Below are 16,644 nucleotides of genomic sequence, written 5' to 3'. Positions count from 1 at the left end.
CGGGAGCACCCAGCCTGACGGGACAATGCGCCCTGCAGATCCAGCCCCGTTACGCGCCTGCAAATGTCACGGCCGGGGTAAGCCCGGCCTCGCCCTCTGTCTCGTCCAAAGCGGGGTGTTGCTGTATGAAGCCATTTTTCTAGGATCCTGCTTGGTTACACCTCCAAACCTCACGAGCCTGAGCAAAGCCGTTGTCTGACGCCCCTCCCCAGCCCAACACTCATGTCCGGCCTCGAGCGTCTCTGCCCTTCTCAACGACTGCCTGGGTCTCCCCTTCCTTCCTCGACCACGACGTGACCTCTCCCCCTGGTTAGTTCCGTCCGCACCCCCCCACCCGGACTCCATCTCCACGTAGGCCTTCTCTAGCAGAGCCCCTGCCACGCGTGCCCAACAAATAAGGACATTCTGGGAGGTAAAGCCAGTGCCCGTGGCAACAGCCTTAGAAGCCCAGGAAGCAGCTCTTAATCACAGGGCCTGGCTGATGACAAGAGGGAGCCAAACCAATCAAGTGGAAAGTTATTTCCTTCCAAATAAGAAAAAACTGTCACCAGAAGGCTTGCAATCTCTACAGACAGATGTCTTGCATAGCTCCTTCTTTATTTTTCCCGTCTGCATCTTCTACGGAACGGAAGGCAGGACGGCCCCAGTTCCCTTCCAGAGTGGCAGAGGGCACGGGCTTCGCCATCGGACACGGTCCCAGTGCCTAACTCGGTTCCCAGCACACAGAGGGCCCTGGGTGTATCTTTCTGAGTGACGATTACATGAATTAACTACATTTTAAATCACTGGAACCCGAAAACGTCATCATTGTAAAAGCCGTAGGGGAGGGCCTGACGGATTCCCAGGAAAGCCCGCACCTCGGCTCGCGGTCGGATGACTTAGCTGAGCCGTCGTGGCCACCTAGTGGCCGAACGCCTACATCGCCGGCCCAGGGGGTTACTGGGGGCTGCGCTTTGGAGACAAAGCGCAGAACTGAAGTTAGGAAGTGACAGCACGCATACCACAGCATAAGAGAGACTTCGAAGCGGGAATGGCGCGAGGAACCTAGGGCAGGGCCTTAAGGCCTCGGGAGAGCGGGGCGCAGGGAGCGGCGCGGGAGACGGCCGAGCACAGGGAAAGGGGTGGGACTGGGTCCCGTACTTGTCAAAGTTGACATCCAGCATGCCCGCCTTCTCCTGGCTGACCCGTAACAGCGGTGTGTCCAGCCGCCGAATACAGTCCTTGTCCAGCGTTGACGTCCAGTCTTGGAAAGTCTTTCGAACCAATTCATCGATGGCCTGGACCATCTGCTGGTAGGCGTGCACACTCTCCTCTCCGGTCCCGATGTGGGGCAGGAAGTGGGCACTGGAGAGACACTAAGGGGGGGTGGGGACAACGGGTGGCTGGAGCCCGCTGGCCACCGTCCTCCGAGGCACCGTCTCCCCGCCCGCGGGCCCACACGGGGTGCGGCCTGCGGCGGAGGCCGGCCCCGACCACCCAGGGGGGGAGGAGGGAGGTGGGCCACACGCACAGGTGACAGGAGGCGGCCAGGGAGTCAGCAGCGCACAGGGGAAGCACGGAAACTCGGGTCAGGAGAAGTTGGCAAAAAAAGTAAATCACGGGAGGTGAGGACGGAAGAGGTACGACGTTGAAAACCAGTACGGGCCCTTCCTCCCCAAGTCCCAGCTCAGCGACCGTGAAGCGGCCTCTGCTGTCCGCAGGCCGCCTGGTTCTCACCAGAACCAATCACATGATGGCAGATACCTCAAGAGCGTTAGACCTACGCGCCCAAAACCGCCCTTTAGAGGTTGTTGGGTTTTTTCTGGTTCTTCATGCCTGCTGTTCTAGACCAGGCCCTTCAAGGGCCACAGCTGCCCAAGGTCGTATTCCTCCTCTGACGGCCCAGCTTCCCAGATGCTGGGCCGGCTCCTCCTCTCCAGCTTGACAGGAAAATCCCGGCGGGACTCACGTTCCACCCACCACGCCCGCCGTCGCTGTGAATCCCAAGCTCCGGCCTCGTCCTGTCCAGGCCCCGCACCTGCCAGTCTCCCACCGTGGAGACGCTCTGGGGAAACTCCCGGGGCGGGTCCCCGGCCAGCACGGGGCACAGCCCCCAACCTCCACCGCCTCACGAGAACGAGTCTGGGGAGAGGCCAGGCGCTCACGTTCATGACTCTGTCGATGCGCCGCCGCAGGATCCGCATCCAGTGCGCCTGTCCAGAGAACTGGGCCACGTAGGGCTCCAGGTACGGCCATTTCTTGTTCAGCTCCCGGTTCACGAGGGCCAGCTCGCTATTGAACAGCATGTACAGGTCCACCGCCTTCTTGTCGTACGTGCGCTTGATGGCCTAAGGAAGAAGGGAGAGAGCCTGAACCCGCGCCCCGGCGGATCCAGGGTCCCCCCCCAGGGACTCAAGCTGGAGGACACCTTCTCCCGGGGCCATCTGGAAACTCGGGGAGCAGACAGAAGAAGAGGCTCTGGTGGTGGAGGACGGGGGGGTGGGGGGGGGACGTGGGAGGGCACGACTGGAGGTGGCACGGAGTCGGGAAGGGGGAAGGATCAGGAAGAACTGAAGGAGGCAGAGGAGAGGCCAGGCGGGGCGGGGCGGGGGGGGGGGGGGGGGGGAGGGGGCGGCACCTCCCGCGACGCGAGCCGGTGGAAGGTGTCCAGCAGTAACACTCCCTGCTCCACATCTCGGACTAACTCGAAGGCGGAGGTGATCAAGTTCTGAGTCATCACCTCCAGGTCCTTGACTCCAGAACGAAACCTGCGCCGTTAGAGAAGCGTGATGAGCGTGATGACCGGTGACTGGCAGGCGCCCTCACCTGCCTCAAGGCCACGCCCCGAGGGAGACTCCCCCCGGGCTGATACCGAGGGCCTCCCCGGTGCCAGGCGCGAAGGGTGTCACGTGCCCCACTCCGTTCGTTCCGCAAAGCGATACAGTGAGGTTGGGTTCTACCACTAGGCCCTCTGTTTTAGTGGAGGAAACAGGCTCTCACTGGTTAACGGGGTGTGCCCAGCATCACCTACTGCGGCCCCTCCTCCAGCCCCGCCCCCTATGCCCCGCCCCACCCCCCTCCTCCCCAGCCCGGGGCAGGGGCGGGATGTGGGGCGGGGGGGGGGGGGGGGGGGGGGGGGGCACTCTCACCTGTTATAGTCTTCGTGCCAGGACGTGTTCTTGACGTCCAGGATGCCCCCGCGGACAGCCCGCAGCATATGGAGGTTTTTGTGAAAGATGTCCTCGATCTCCAGCAAGTTCCGTGTGATCTGGGGCCCCTGGGCCCCAAAGAAGCAGGGAAGGGGACCCTGCTTGCCGTCTTCCCAGCGGGCAAAATGATACTGGCAGTCACAGACCTACAACGAAGTCAGCGAGCGTCAGGCCTCCCTGCTCGTTTCTGACCTCGTAGGCCCTGAGCTCTCCGGTTTGGCTCAAGATGCCTAAACACCAGGGAGGACCCACCAGACACAAGGAGCTACTGGGATGAATTGGGGCTGCAGAATGAACTGGAAGACGCCCGGGCAGTGATAACAGGCAAGAGTCTAAAAGGACGGGACAGAGGTGGGGCACACAGTTACGCAGAGTCCAAGCAGTAAGCTCCCGGCTCAGCCTGTGCCCTGTCTCCTCGGCCCCCGGCCGGGCTCTGGGGTCCACTGCGCCCGCCCCTCCCTCCCTGACAGTCTGCCCACCTCAATGAGGTCCTTGCAGCGCTGCACAAAGGCATCCACCTGAGCGAATATGCTGGTCTGGTCCAGGACCCAGCCCCGGTTGGAGAACCTACATCCAGAGAAAGGTGGACCGGATGAAAACGTAGGAAACGGCCTGTGCGAAGCTCCAACTGGGAGTCCTGGGTTTGGGGGGCCTTAGAAAAGGGGACCCCAAGAGGCAGTTTTCCTGAGCCCTGAAGGGAGGAGACGCAAGATAAGGATAAGCAGACAGGAGGTAAAGCATCTCCGTTCTAGAAGTTTTAGAACTTCAGACTTTCGGGCCAAGAGAGCCAAGAAAGGAGGAGTGAGCCAGGAAGTATTCCCGGGACGAGGGAGAGGAGGAGCCAGGGGTAGGCACTAGAGTATCTGCATCCGGAGAGAACTGGGACCGGGTCTCGGAACCGGAATCCGTAGGCTTTAAACATCTGCGCTCAGCGGGAGTGGCAGGGGTGACGGACGGGACCGTGGGGGACGCACGGCGTACTGGGTATGCATCTGCACAGCCTGTAGGTAGTGGTCTTTCCAGGCCTGGCAGCACGAGATGCAGCCCTGGAGGTCCTCCTTGCTGGAAGTGACGTAGCCCTCGAAGATACGGTCCAGGGAGATGGCGTGACAGCACAGGCGGATGATCTCGTTGCTCATCTGCGGACGGGCGGACGGGCGGATGGGTGGCCCGAGTGGCACCCGCCCCTTCCCCGCTGCTCCCTGCTGCAGCCCAGCTCACTTCCCGGCTCAGCGCCCTGTCTCGGTCAGCCCAGATGGAATGTGGGTCCCGCTCCTCAAAAGCCGGCGTCCCTTCCCAAACCTGCCTCTCGCCCACTGCCGTGCCCGGCTTTGGAGATGAGAAAACAAGGGCCTTCCCCTCCTGCCCAGCTCAGCCTGGGGGTCTGTGCTGCCTGCCTCCCCCACCGCGGAAGCAGGCTGTCCAGCCCAGGCCCCCACCCCCACCCGGAGCCCGCTGGAGCTGAAGAAGCCACGGGTCTCTGTCCGAACCCCCCACCCCCACCCCCGGGCCGCTCCCCACTGCCTGGAACTGCGGATGCCCCTTCCTCAGCGAATCGGGCCCCTCCCCTAAAGCCCTCCGCCCCACCCCTGCGGAACACGCACCTTTCGGAAGAGGGAGGTCAGTCTCTCCCGGGTGTTGTAGTGGGGAGAGTTGACCCAGATGATGCGGATGAGGCTGATCAACTTGGGGAGCTTACTGGGGATGTCCTTAGGCTGCATGTAGGCCAGCTCCTGGTAGGGCTCCTTCAGGATCGACAGAAACGTCAGGTTTGACTGGGCTTGTTGGAAGCCATCCTGGCAGGGAAGACCAACCAGGAGTGAGTACCGTCCGTTGGAAAGAAGCGGCAGGGAGCCAGCACCGTTTGCCCACCTGGGACCCCGCCCTGGCCTGCCTCTCTCAGAGCCTAGCCAGGCATCTCAGGTCTCCGTGGGCCCTCGAGAGCGGAGTTCATACCTGTCCGCTTTCGTTCGTATTTCCCACCGCGGGGCCTTGGTGTCTTTTCCCGTGGAGAGTCCCATCTCTCCCGCCAGACTGGGATTCCCTACGCTCAGGGTTTGTGTCCACTCCCCCAGCGTCTCCGGCTGAATTCAGAACGCCGCACCACTCAATAACGGTTGATCAACTGACCGAACACCCTCACGGTTTCGCCCAGTATCCCTCACCGCCCTGGTCTCGAGCAGGGTTCTAAACTTTTCCACGTAGCTGTGGCTCAGTTCCCTTAAGACCTAGCTCAAAATCCTGCCCGGGAAGAGAAGGCCTCCGCCTCCTCTGCCTGTATTCCACAGATCACTCTGCCCTTCTGCGTGTCCCCAAAGCTAACAGAATCATCTCGTCATAGTTTATTGAATTTTTTTTAATTTTTTTTTTAACGTTTATTTATTTTTGAGACAGAGACAGACAGAGCATGAACGGGGGAGGGGCAGAGAGAGAGGGAGACACAGAATCGGAAGCAGGCTCCAGGCTCTGAGCCATCAGCTCAGAGCCCGACGCGGGGCTCGAACTCACGGACTGCGAGATCGTGACCTGACCTGAAGTCGGACGCCTAACCGACTGAGCCACCCAGGCACCCCTTAAATTTATTTTTTAAGTGTTTTTCTTGCAATTCTCTTGGCTGAACCCTATGGGTTCCTCTTTGACCCCATGCCATCTAGTGATTCTGTTTTGTGGAAGCCTTATTTTCTGAGCTGGACTGTAGGGGTGGGGTTCATGGAGACAGATTATAGGGGTGGGGCTCATGGAAGGTACTCAGTGTTTATTTGTTGACTGACTGCAGTCTCCCTAACTAAACCATAAGCTCCTTGGGACCTTGTGTTTTCCTCCTTGTGTACTCCCCCCACACACAAGTGCAAGTCCAAACACTGGGTGGATCTATCTTTGCTGTTGGTGCTTACTCTGGCTCCTTCTCCTTAGCACCGGATATTGTCCCAACCACTGTCCACTTTCTGCTAAGCCTCTATCTTTTTTTTTTTTTTTTTTTTGAGAGAGTGAGAGAGATCGAGAGTGTGAGCAGGGGCGGGGCGGAGAGAGAGGGAGACGCAGAACCCGAAGCCGGCTCCGGGCTCCGAGCCATCAGCACAGAGCCCGACGCGGGGCTCGAACTCACGAATGGCGAGATCATGGCCCGAGCCGAAGCCGGACGCTTCGCTGACTGAGCCCCCACCCCGGGCGCCCCTTAAGCCTCCATCCTCTGGCCCGCTCACCAACCTGGATCTGCTGGGCCAGTTTCATGAAGGGTGTCAAGTAGGACGACTTGGCAAGGTGCAGGATGGACTCGATGTGCTTCACTCCCTCCTTCACCAGCTGTTTACTGATGCCAGACAGGTCCATGCACCGGTTGCGCCAGAACTCAACCTCCTCCAAAGGACCTAAATTTTCCCCTATCTCCACAGACTCCTGGGCACTGAGCACCTCCTTTATCTGCCGGGTCCAGTGGATCATGGAGGCTGCCGGGGAGAGCACAAAACCTCTCGCGCGTCTTTAAACTGCTCCCCCGTGTGTCCTTCCCGCCGCCGCCCGCGCGGCCCTCCCAACCCAGCTCCTTCCTCGGCCTCCGGGCTGCCCCTCCGCTGTCCCCTCGGCCCCGCGGCACACTGGCAATGCCAGCCACTCACTCTCCAGCCGCTGCACCAGCTCCTTGTCCTTAACTACCACCTCGGGCTCCATGTTCATGGCCTCTGCGGGAATGTAGAGAACCGTGTGCCCCTCCAGTTTGTAGCGAGTGTCTAAGGAAAGGAAAGGACCGTGGAAGTTCACAGACGGGGCTGAGTTTATTTTACCCCAGTTCCAACAGTGGTTGGTATTCCGGGGCCCAGGAAGTATGGGGGATTTCAGGAGAACGGGCAAAAGAAACTACGACTCCTAATTTTTTGACCTCAAGAGGGAAAATGACAGAAGGCAAGAGGGAAACCTCGTTGAGGTAAAGTAAGAGATTATCATAAAATAAGGTCAAAGATCTGGACCGCGTCTTCAACATTCTCTTCTACGATGCGTGCGCTCCCCCCAGGAGCCCCATACCGCCCGCGTTTCCCCTGACCCCACGTGTACTCATGAAATACCCAACTCTACGTTTGAGCAGATCTGGTCAAGCGTCGACGGCAGAAAACCGCACCTGTACCGGGAGGCAAATTCTGCACCCCGACCCACGCGTTCAGCAAACACACACAGGCACCGACTCCGCGCCGGGCCGCACAGGTACTCGGGAGGAATCTCCCACCCGCCTCGCTCGCCCCTCCCGTCGGTGGGGCACCAGACAGGAACCGGGCACGGCGGCGGGGGGGGGGGGGGGGGGGGGTTCTGCTCACCTGTCAGGCAGGCCAAGAATCTGTGCAAATGAGAAGCAAAATGATTTCGAATACTCTCAGGCCAGGTTGCGTTTGCAAAGATCTGAGGGGCAAAGACGCCACTGAGCAGCCGAAGCAGGGCCGGGATGTAGGAACCTCGCACCGTCCCAAACTGCACGGTGGCCTCGAAGTTCTCTGGAGTGATGGGAACCGGCGCTTGGCGTATGAAGTAGACAATCTGGTTCTGCGTCTGCATGGAAGACAGGAGGCCAGAGATCAGCGTCCAGACCCCAGCATGGTACCCAACAGGATCTGAGGCGCCGATCACGAAGGCCTGGCTGAGGTCTCGGCCACGTTCCCTTAGGGCATCCTGACTCATCTCCAAACGTGTCACGGTGTGCTTCCTGTGTCTTTCAGGGGACATAACAGAGTCCACACCCAGAACCACAGGGAGGAAATGCAGAGAGCATGTCTCGAAGGGAGGGAGGGACGGTGTATTCTGCCCAGCTTGGCCCCGGAACCTAGTACAGTTGACTGGGACACATTAGATGCTCCATAAATGTTGGACAGATGGATAGAATGAAAGGGATAGAATGGGGGAAGCACTTGTAGGGTTAGGGAAAGCGGGAAGGAGAGGAATGGAATTAACAGGCAATTGACTTGGGTGTTTCCATTTCAGTTGCATAAACTTCTCCCCCAATTTTCCATTTACCCCTCAACCTGGTTAATGGTGAGTTTGTGTGGCTGTTGTCGTTGCCCACATCCAGAAATGTACTGCTTTCGTGCAGTTAAAGCTTCACAATTTTCAAGTTCCTGACTTCCCTACATGCTCAGAAAGGCCATTCCTCCCGAAGATCGGATCTGCCTTTCGTGTGGGCGTGCATTTGACTACTCTTTACAATTTAGTTCATTCCAAAAACTGAAAATGAAGCACAAAGAAGAAATTAATAACCATCCATCTTCCCACTGCCCAGAATTAAATTTTGGCATTTGGGGTCTTTTTTTTTTTTTTTTTTAAAGCTTAACACTATTATTTTTCTTAAAATGATATATATACGTAATACCATATGATTTCCCTCCTGTGTAGTATTCCAGAAATAAAACGAGCAAAGGGGGAAAGGAGAAAGAGGAGCAAACCAAGAACCAGACTCTTGGGGTGCCTGGCTGGCTCAGCTGGCTTTTGTGTGCTGTATTACTGGTGTGTACGTGTTAAGATTAGTGAGTGTGTGTGGTATATCGTGCAGTACGTGTGCGGTGCGCATTGGCGTGACTCTAGGATATGTGTGGTTTGCCTGTGTGTGTGGTGTAAGTGTGGTATGCATGAGTGAGAGTGCATGCAACTCTTGATCTTGGGGTTGTGAGTTCGAGCCCCACATTGGATGTAGAGAGTACTAGAATAAATAAATAAACTTAAAAAAGAGAGAGAGAAAAGAAACGGACTTTAAACTATAGGGAAGAAACTGATACTTTCCAGAGGGGAGGTGGGCGGGAAGATGGGTGTAAGAGGTGACAGGAATTAAGGAGAGCACTTGCCATGCTGAGCACAGGGCGATTAAAATAAAAACTTTTTAAAAGGCGGGGGAGGAGCCCCTGGCTGGCTCAGTCAATAGAGCATGTGACTCTTGGACCTGGGGTTGTGAGTTTGAGCTCCATCTGGGGCATAGAGATCACTTAAAAATATCTTTGGGGTGCCTGGGTGGCTCAGTCAGTTGAGCGTCCGACTTCGGCTCGGGTCATGATCTCACAGTTTGTGAGTTCGAGCCCCACGTCGGGCTCTGTGCTGACAGCTGGGAGCCTGAAGCCTGTTTCCAATTCTGTGTCTCTCTCTCTCTCTCTGCCCCTCCCCTACTCACACTCTGTCTCTCTCACAAATAAACATTAAATTTTTTTTAATAAAATAAAATAAAATAAAATATCTTTGAGGCACCTGGGTGGCTTGGTCAGTTAAGCATCTGTCTCTTGATTTTGGTTCAGGTGATGATCTCAAGGTTCATGGGATCGAGCCCTGCGTTGGGCTCTGCATTGACAGTGCTGAACGTGCTTGGGAGTCTCTCTCTCTCCCTCTCTCTCTCTCTCTGCCCCTCCCTCGCCCCCCTCAAAATAAATAGATAAAAATTAAATAAATAAAGACATAAAATATTTTGGCACCTGGGTGGCTGTCAGTTGAATGTCAAGAGTTGGATCCTTAACCAACTAAGCCACCCAGGCACCCCTAGTATTAATTTTTATTTAAATGAATTGAACGTTCCTAGATTCTTTATTCCTGAGTTCTTTATTTGGTTCATTTCTTTTTCTTTTTTTTTTTTTTTAGGATTTTATTTTTGAGTAATCTCTACACCCAACGTGGGGCTCAAACTCATGACCCCAGATCAAGAGTCTCACGCTCCACTGAGTGAGCCAGCCAGGAGCCCCTATTTGGTTCATTTCTTAATGGAATAGATTTCCACTGATGATAAATATATATATTTTTTAAGTAGGGTTCTTTCAAGATTGAAAATGACCACCTCTTTGTTGCCATGGTATTTGACCATCTCGGCTGGGTATAATACCCTTGGAGCACACTGTCCTTCTGAGAGAACTCTGAGTGTGTTCTTCCTGGTGATCAGAGAAGTGGGCAACCAGCCTAATGTTTCCTTGTGGCAGACTATTTGTTTTTTGGTGAGGGCTAAGTCATTTTTTCCCAAATTTTTGTGTTTTAAATAATTCCAGCTCATAGAGAAATTGCAAGAAAAATCCAATGAACAGCACACCCTCCATCTAGATTCATTATTGTCAACATCTGTGCTTGAGGGAACCCTCTTGCTCGCTCCCTCTCCCAGCTGAGCCATTTGAGAGTTAGCAGTAGACATCGTGATAGGGCGCCCTTAAATACTTTGGCATATAGCTCTGAAAAAGGATATTCTCCAACACATCCAACACCATAATTATCACACACTCAGAAGACTGAACTTCATACAATACTTGATATAATACACAATCCATATTCAATTTTCCCCAGTGGCCCAAATAACGTCACATACGGCTGTTCTTTGCCACCCAGGATCCAATCCAGGATCACACACGGCCGTGTCTCCTCAGTTTCCTTGCATTCCACACGGTTCTCCGGTCTTTTCCTTTTTTTTCTTTTTCTTTTTAGTTTATTTACTTATTTTGAGAGAGAGTGCAGATGGGGAAGGGGCAGAGAGAGAGAGAGAGGGAGGGAGAGAATACCAAGCAGGCTCCGTGCCACCAGCGCAGAGCCCAACGTGGGGCTCAAACTCACGAACCGTGAGACCATGATCTGAGCCGACCTGAGCCACCCAGCCGCCCCCCCCCCCCACCCCTGTCTTTTTCTTTCTTCCATGGCATTGATCTTTCTAACAGTCCAGGCCAGTTGTTTTCCAAAATGTCCCTTAATTTGGATTTATCTGATTGTTTCCTCAGTATTAGATGCAGGTTAAATCTTCTTGGCAGGAATACTTCATAGGCGATGTTCCCAAAGAATTAATTCCCTTGGAGTTCAGTAGCTTACCTAAGATGTGTGTTGACATTAAACATCGTGTAACACATTTTGTGGAAGAAAAGTATGCTCTGCCAATTCCCAGATTCAGTTCCTTCTGCAGGTCAAGGAAATTCTTTTGTGCTTTATCTTTAAATTTCTATTGTCTCATTCGTTGGCACTCTATATTAGATCACCTGTCTTATTAACTTTCCTTTAATCGTGTCGTCATTGGCTTTCTCTTCCTCGTGTACTATGATGATCTCGAGCCTCTCTTCCCTGGCAACTCGGGTCTGCAGCGATCGCTCGTCAGTCCCTCGCTGTTTCTAACCCACTGGGTTTTGTCACATGCTGCTGTGTTCATTTCCTAAAATTTGCAATCTCCGTTTTATGTATTTCCCATGTTGCATCATTTCACCTCCCAGCTTTTTAAAAATTGAATTCACGCTCTTGTTAGGTTTGTTCCTAGCACAAATTCTGTTGTGAGGAATTTCCTTCTGCTTGGCTCTTTTCCTCCTGTGTCTGCTTTGTTCCATTTGTGTCCCCTGGATGTGACATGCCTGCGGTTGCCACGCAATTCCTCTCCACCTTCCACATGCGTGAGCAGTTTCTGTGACCCCGTCTTTTCTGCTCTAACAGACTGTGGGTGACTCCTTGATGTCCTGCTGGGAGAGCCGTGTTTCTTTTCCCCCTCCAAGTGAAAGGATCGCGTATTTTATGTTTTATTCCCTCTTCGCCAGCCTAAGAGGATAACATGAGGGGATGGGCAGGTGGTTCAGGCTAATTTCAAAAGAACGTAAAATCTCTGAGGAAATACCTGGGCGCTTTCTTCCTTTTCAGGTTTTGTTACATGCCCTGAGGGTCCCATCTTGCTGGGGGTCCACCATTCCCCTGGGAAGAACATTTCTGTCACTCAGAGCACAGACCTTTCATTGGTCCCCACTTCATCAAATTTCTTAGATTAGATTATGCTTCTTTCCTTCTTTACTCTTGGGTGTTGTTTATATTTTTTTTTCTGGTTTTACCTTTTGCTCCTTTTATCAAGAGTAATAATTCTTTAAAAAAATTTTTTTAATGTTTATTTATTTTTGAAAGAGGGAGACAGAGCATGAGAGGGGGGAGACACAGAATCCGAACCAGGCTCCAGGCTCTGAGCTGTCAGCACAGAGCCCGACACAGGGCTTGAACTCACAAACTTGTGAGATCATGACCTGAGTCAAAGTCGGACGCTTAAGCAACTGAGCCACCCAGGCACCCTAAGAGTAATAATTCTTTAAGGAAGTTCAATTGGCCATCTTGACCCAGAAGCATACAACTAAGGCTGTAATCTCGTTTAGAATGTATTTCAGCATACCAAATAAATTTTCTCTTTCTTGAGGCATAATTGACAAATAAAAATGTATAGACTTAGGGTATACAAACTGATGCTTTGATACATGTATACACTGTGAAATCATCACCATAATCAACCGAATGAATACATCCACTATCTCATTAGGTACCATTTTTTTCTTTTTCTTCTCGTGTGCATGTGTGTGTGCAGTGAGAACACTGAAGACGTACCCTCTTAGCAAACTGCAGGTGCACACACATGGTAACTGTGGTTACCATGCTAATAGATCTCCAGAACCATTCACCTTGCATAAATGAAACTGTACCCTTTCCCTCCAGTTGTATTGAGATATAACTGACCGATAACACTGTTAGTTTAATGTGTACATGATTTGATATATGTAAAGTGATGATCACGGTAAGTTTAGTTAACATCCATCACCTCACGCACTTACAATTTTTTCCGTCTCATCTTGAGAACTTTTTAAGATCGACTCCCTTAGCAACTTTCAAATACATGCTATTGCTAACTATAGTCACCGTGTTGTACATTATATCACCAGAACTGATTTCTCTTAAAACTGGAGGTTTGTATCTTTTGACCACCTTCAACCATGTCCCCTACCTGCCCACCCCCTCACTCTAGCAACCGCCAATCTGTTCTGTTTCTGTGAGTTTGGGGGTTTTCCCCCCTAGATTCCACACATGAGTGAGATCATACAGTATTTATGTTCCTCTGACTTATTTCAGCATAATGCCCTCAAGTTCCATCCAGGATATTGCAAGTAGCAAGATTCTCTTTTCTTTCTTTCTGTTTTTCACTTTTTTAGGAGAAAAAAACTGAGAATCAGAGACCATCTCCACGCACTGTCGGTGTGGAGCCTGATGCGGGGCTCAGTGCCGTGAACCACAAGATCATGACCTGAGCCTAAATCAAGAGCCCGCTGCTTGACCAACTGAGCCACTCAGGCGCCCCGGGCTTCTTTTCTTTCTCACTGCTGAATACTGTTCCATCGTGTGTACGTGGAACTTTCTTTATCCATTCATCCATCGGTGGACACTTAGGCTGCTCCCATAGCTTGGCTATTGTAAATCATGCTGCAACGAACGTGGGGTACAGGTATCTTTTTGAGACAGCGACTTCGTTTCCTTTGGATGGATACCCACAACTGGATTGCCAGATTTCATCGGGTAGTTCTGTTTTTAATTTTCTGAGGAACGTCCATCCCATTCTCCAGAGCGACTGCACCAACCTACATTCCCACTAACAGTGCACGAGGGTTCCCTCTCCTGCACGTCTTCACCAACGTTTGTTGCCTCTTGGGAGTCTACTTGACGATGGCCATTCTGACGAGTGTCAGGTGGTACCTGATACCTCGCTGCGCTTTTCACTTGCATTTCTCCCATTGATGATATGGAGGCACCTTTTCAAACACGCGTTGGCCATCTGTGGGTCCTCTTTGGAAAAATGTCTCTTCAATCCCTCTGCTCATTTTTTGATCAGGCTGTTCTTTTTGCTATCGGATTGTAGGCGTTCTTTATATACTTTGGATATTAACCTTTTATCAGACGATTTACACGTATTTTCTCCCAATCCTTAGGTTTGCCTTTTCATTTTGTTGATGGAAGAAGCTTTGCTGTGCAGAAGCTTTTGGATGTGATGTAGTCCCGTGTGTGTCTTTTTGCTTTGTGGCCTCTGCTTTTGATCTCCTTGGGCCCCCTGACCAACATCTGCCTGTTTCCCCCTGCTCTCCCCAGCTGGTTAGATTTTTAATGGAAAATTTTTCTGTATTTCCCAATTCTATTCACCGAAGGGTCTGTTCTTCCCCACAGATTTTAAATGCACCTTTTAGAGAAAATGCTTACCTATATGCGTCTGTACTTGGTGTCTTTAATGTTGCATATCAATGTATATTCCTGTCCCAGTACAGCTCTGTTGTAATTACTTCAGTTTAATTAGAAGAGATTTTCGTATTCACAACTCCCCTACATTACTTTCCTTCTTCATGCATATTTCTGGATATATATTTTTTAATGTTTATTTTTGAGAGACAGACAGAACGTGAGCGGGGGAAGGGGCAGAGAGAGGGAGACACAGAATCCGAAGCAGGCTCCAGGCTCCGAGCTGCCAGCACAGAGCCCGACGCGGGGCTCGAGCTCGTGATCCAGGAGAGCATGACCTGAGCTGAAGTCGGATGCCCAACCGACTGAGCCACCCAGGCGTCCCGACTGGATGTATTTTTAAATCTTCACGTAAGGGATTTAGGGACTTTGGCACTGTGATGGGAGTTGCATTAAAATGGTACATTTCTTTTGAGATAAAGGATCTTTATAATATTAAGATTCCCACCCAGAAACAGGATATGGCTATTCAGTCAAATCTTCTCTCAAGGTTTCATGGCCTGCAACAGACTTGCTTTCTTTCATATAAATCCTACACATTTTTGGCAAAGTCTTCTTCCTTTTACGAATGAGATCTTTTTTTTTTTTTTTTTTTTTTTCCATGATGTTTTGTAGCTGCCTGACGCCAACGTACAGGAAAAAGCCGCAAGCTATTTTCGCTCTTGTTTGATCTGGAACATTTCCCAAATTGTGTCACTGCGCACGGCCATGTTCACCTCCATTATCGTTATCGTTTTGTGTACGTGCTGCCAATAAAAGCAAAGCAAAGGCCTTTCTCTTTTCCAACACTTTATTTCAAAGGCTTCGAACATATAGAAAAGTTACAAGAGGTTTACAACAACGACCAGATGCCACCACTAACGTTCTCTCTACCCGTCTTTTAACCGTCTCCCTACCCGTGGCTTACCCCTCGCCCGTGGGTCTTCCACACGGTTGAGAGCGTTCTCTCTCTAACCCACGAAAGGCTGTGCTAGTTCCCTCCGGGAGGGAGGCCAAATTCTCCAGCATAAACACGAGGCCCCTCCGCGAAGTGACCCCAGCCCGCCTTTTCAGGATCGCCTCCCACAGCTCTTTTCTTTGCCCATAAAGCGTTCTCTGCCGACACAGCTCTCACCCAGACGCGATGAAATCGGACTTACCTTTTCCAGCTCGAATGTCACCTCTGTCGCCAGGCCTTGCGAGCATCCCACTGGCTGTACTGTCCCCATAAAGTTCCTATTAAGCTCTGCCCGTGCATCCCAACACATTGTGAATCGTTTCTATACGTCTGTCTCCCCCACCAGACCACGAGATCACCGAAAGCAAAACCCTGCCTCATGCCTCTGTATTCCACCGTCAAGCGGACCCACCACGAGGCTCAACACACCTTGGGCACAGGAGGTAAGACTCAGATGATGGAGGGACGCCAACCCTCAGCTCCCCGGCCGACCACCTCGGGGTCCGGGAGAGCCGAGCACCCACCTGTACAGGCATGCCCAGCTCCAGCGTCAGCCCCACACAGGGGTCGATGAAGATGGTGAGGATGGGTTCCGAAGGGTCCCGGGCAAAGTGTTCCAGGCCGGCATCGTGCTCCGCTGTCCATTCCGCACCCGCCAGTCCTGTCAGCACGGCTCGGGACAGGAAAAGGGGCTTCTACGGGAGGGGAGCGGAGGGCCGAAGCAGGTACAGCCGTCAGGAGACGTCCTTTCCCCATTCACAAGCGCACGTGGGGACACAGGACATGAGGCGAGAAGCCTGACGGGTCCAGGATGGTGAAGGGAAGGCTGCAGATAAGCTGAATGACGGGTTTCAAGCTTCTGAAGAAAGCAGACAGTGAGATTCCCTTGCTTCAACCAGTGAAACTAGAACGGACCACAGAGGAAAATGGGGGACACGATCTTCCCAAGGTATCTCCTTTATGCCTGTGGTTGCAAAGACACCTCGCCCAGCAATCCTCGACCTCGGAGTAAAACTCAATCAAGGGACCCTGTGGGATATGAGCCTAAAGCAGGCCATCAGGCTCCAAGATGATGAGCTGGGAAAAGGAGAAGGGTGCAGCCTGCCCGGGACACTGAACAGGAGACGTCAAGGCAAAGCCAACGGGCAGGGGCCCCTGGGCAGCTCAGTCGGTTAAGTGTCTGACTCTTGATTTCGGCTCAGTTCATCGTCTTATGGTTTGTGGGTTCGAGCCCCAAGTCAGGCTCCACCCTGTCTCTGTCTCTCCCTTGTTCTCTGCCCCTCCTGTGGGTGCATTCTCTGTCTCTCTCTCTCTCTCTTTCAAAGTAAATAAACTTAAAAAAAAAAAAAAAAGCAAACTAGCATTAGCAGAGAGGGAGAACGAAGGGGAAGAGACAAGACTGGGAAACACCAAAGAACGCACGAGTTAGACGGCAAAAAAATTGTAAGTGGTGACTAGAAAAAAAAAAAAAAAAAGTCTGGAGAACTCCTCTAAATAATTAAAGGAACCGGAAGACATGAGCAC

General features: G+C 52.4%; 1 protein-coding gene across 6 annotated transcripts in view; it reads right to left on the bottom strand.

Moving 5' to 3' along the window:
* The window catches only part of DNAH2 (dynein axonemal heavy chain 2), a 92,530-nt gene that overhangs the window by 68,117 nt on the left and 7,769 nt on the right, over positions 1-16,644 (bottom strand). For 5 of the 6 annotated variants that reach the window (XR_007146729.1, XM_047832089.1, XM_047832091.1 and 2 more), the window contains exons 4-14: positions 15,645-15,815; positions 7,493-7,721; positions 6,803-6,913; positions 6,396-6,634; positions 4,793-4,984; positions 4,170-4,327; positions 3,668-3,755; positions 3,129-3,334; positions 2,618-2,747; positions 2,145-2,327; positions 1,141-1,355 (exon numbers count right to left, since the gene is read on the bottom strand). Coding sequence is in view for 5 of the 6 variants with exons in the window: in XM_047832089.1 (XP_047688045.1) it covers positions 1,141-1,355; positions 2,145-2,327; positions 2,618-2,747; positions 3,129-3,334; positions 3,668-3,755; positions 4,170-4,327; positions 4,793-4,984; positions 6,396-6,634; positions 6,803-6,913; positions 7,493-7,721; positions 15,645-15,815 (1,922 nt within the window). In the remaining variant the exon portion in view is untranslated. The remainder of the gene's footprint in view (positions 1-1,140; positions 1,356-2,144; positions 2,328-2,617; positions 2,748-3,128; positions 3,335-3,667; positions 3,756-4,169; positions 4,328-4,792; positions 4,985-6,395; positions 6,635-6,802; positions 6,914-7,492; positions 7,722-15,644; positions 15,816-16,644) is intronic. The other variant, XM_047832090.1, reaches the window with a different exon arrangement.

This window comes from Prionailurus viverrinus, chromosome E1 (assembly GCF_022837055.1).
Source record: "Prionailurus viverrinus isolate Anna chromosome E1, UM_Priviv_1.0, whole genome shotgun sequence".
Taxonomy (NCBI): Eukaryota; Metazoa; Chordata; class Mammalia; order Carnivora; family Felidae; genus Prionailurus; species Prionailurus viverrinus.
Note: the sequence above shows the minus strand (reverse complement) of the source record. Positions and strands in the feature narration are given on the sequence as shown.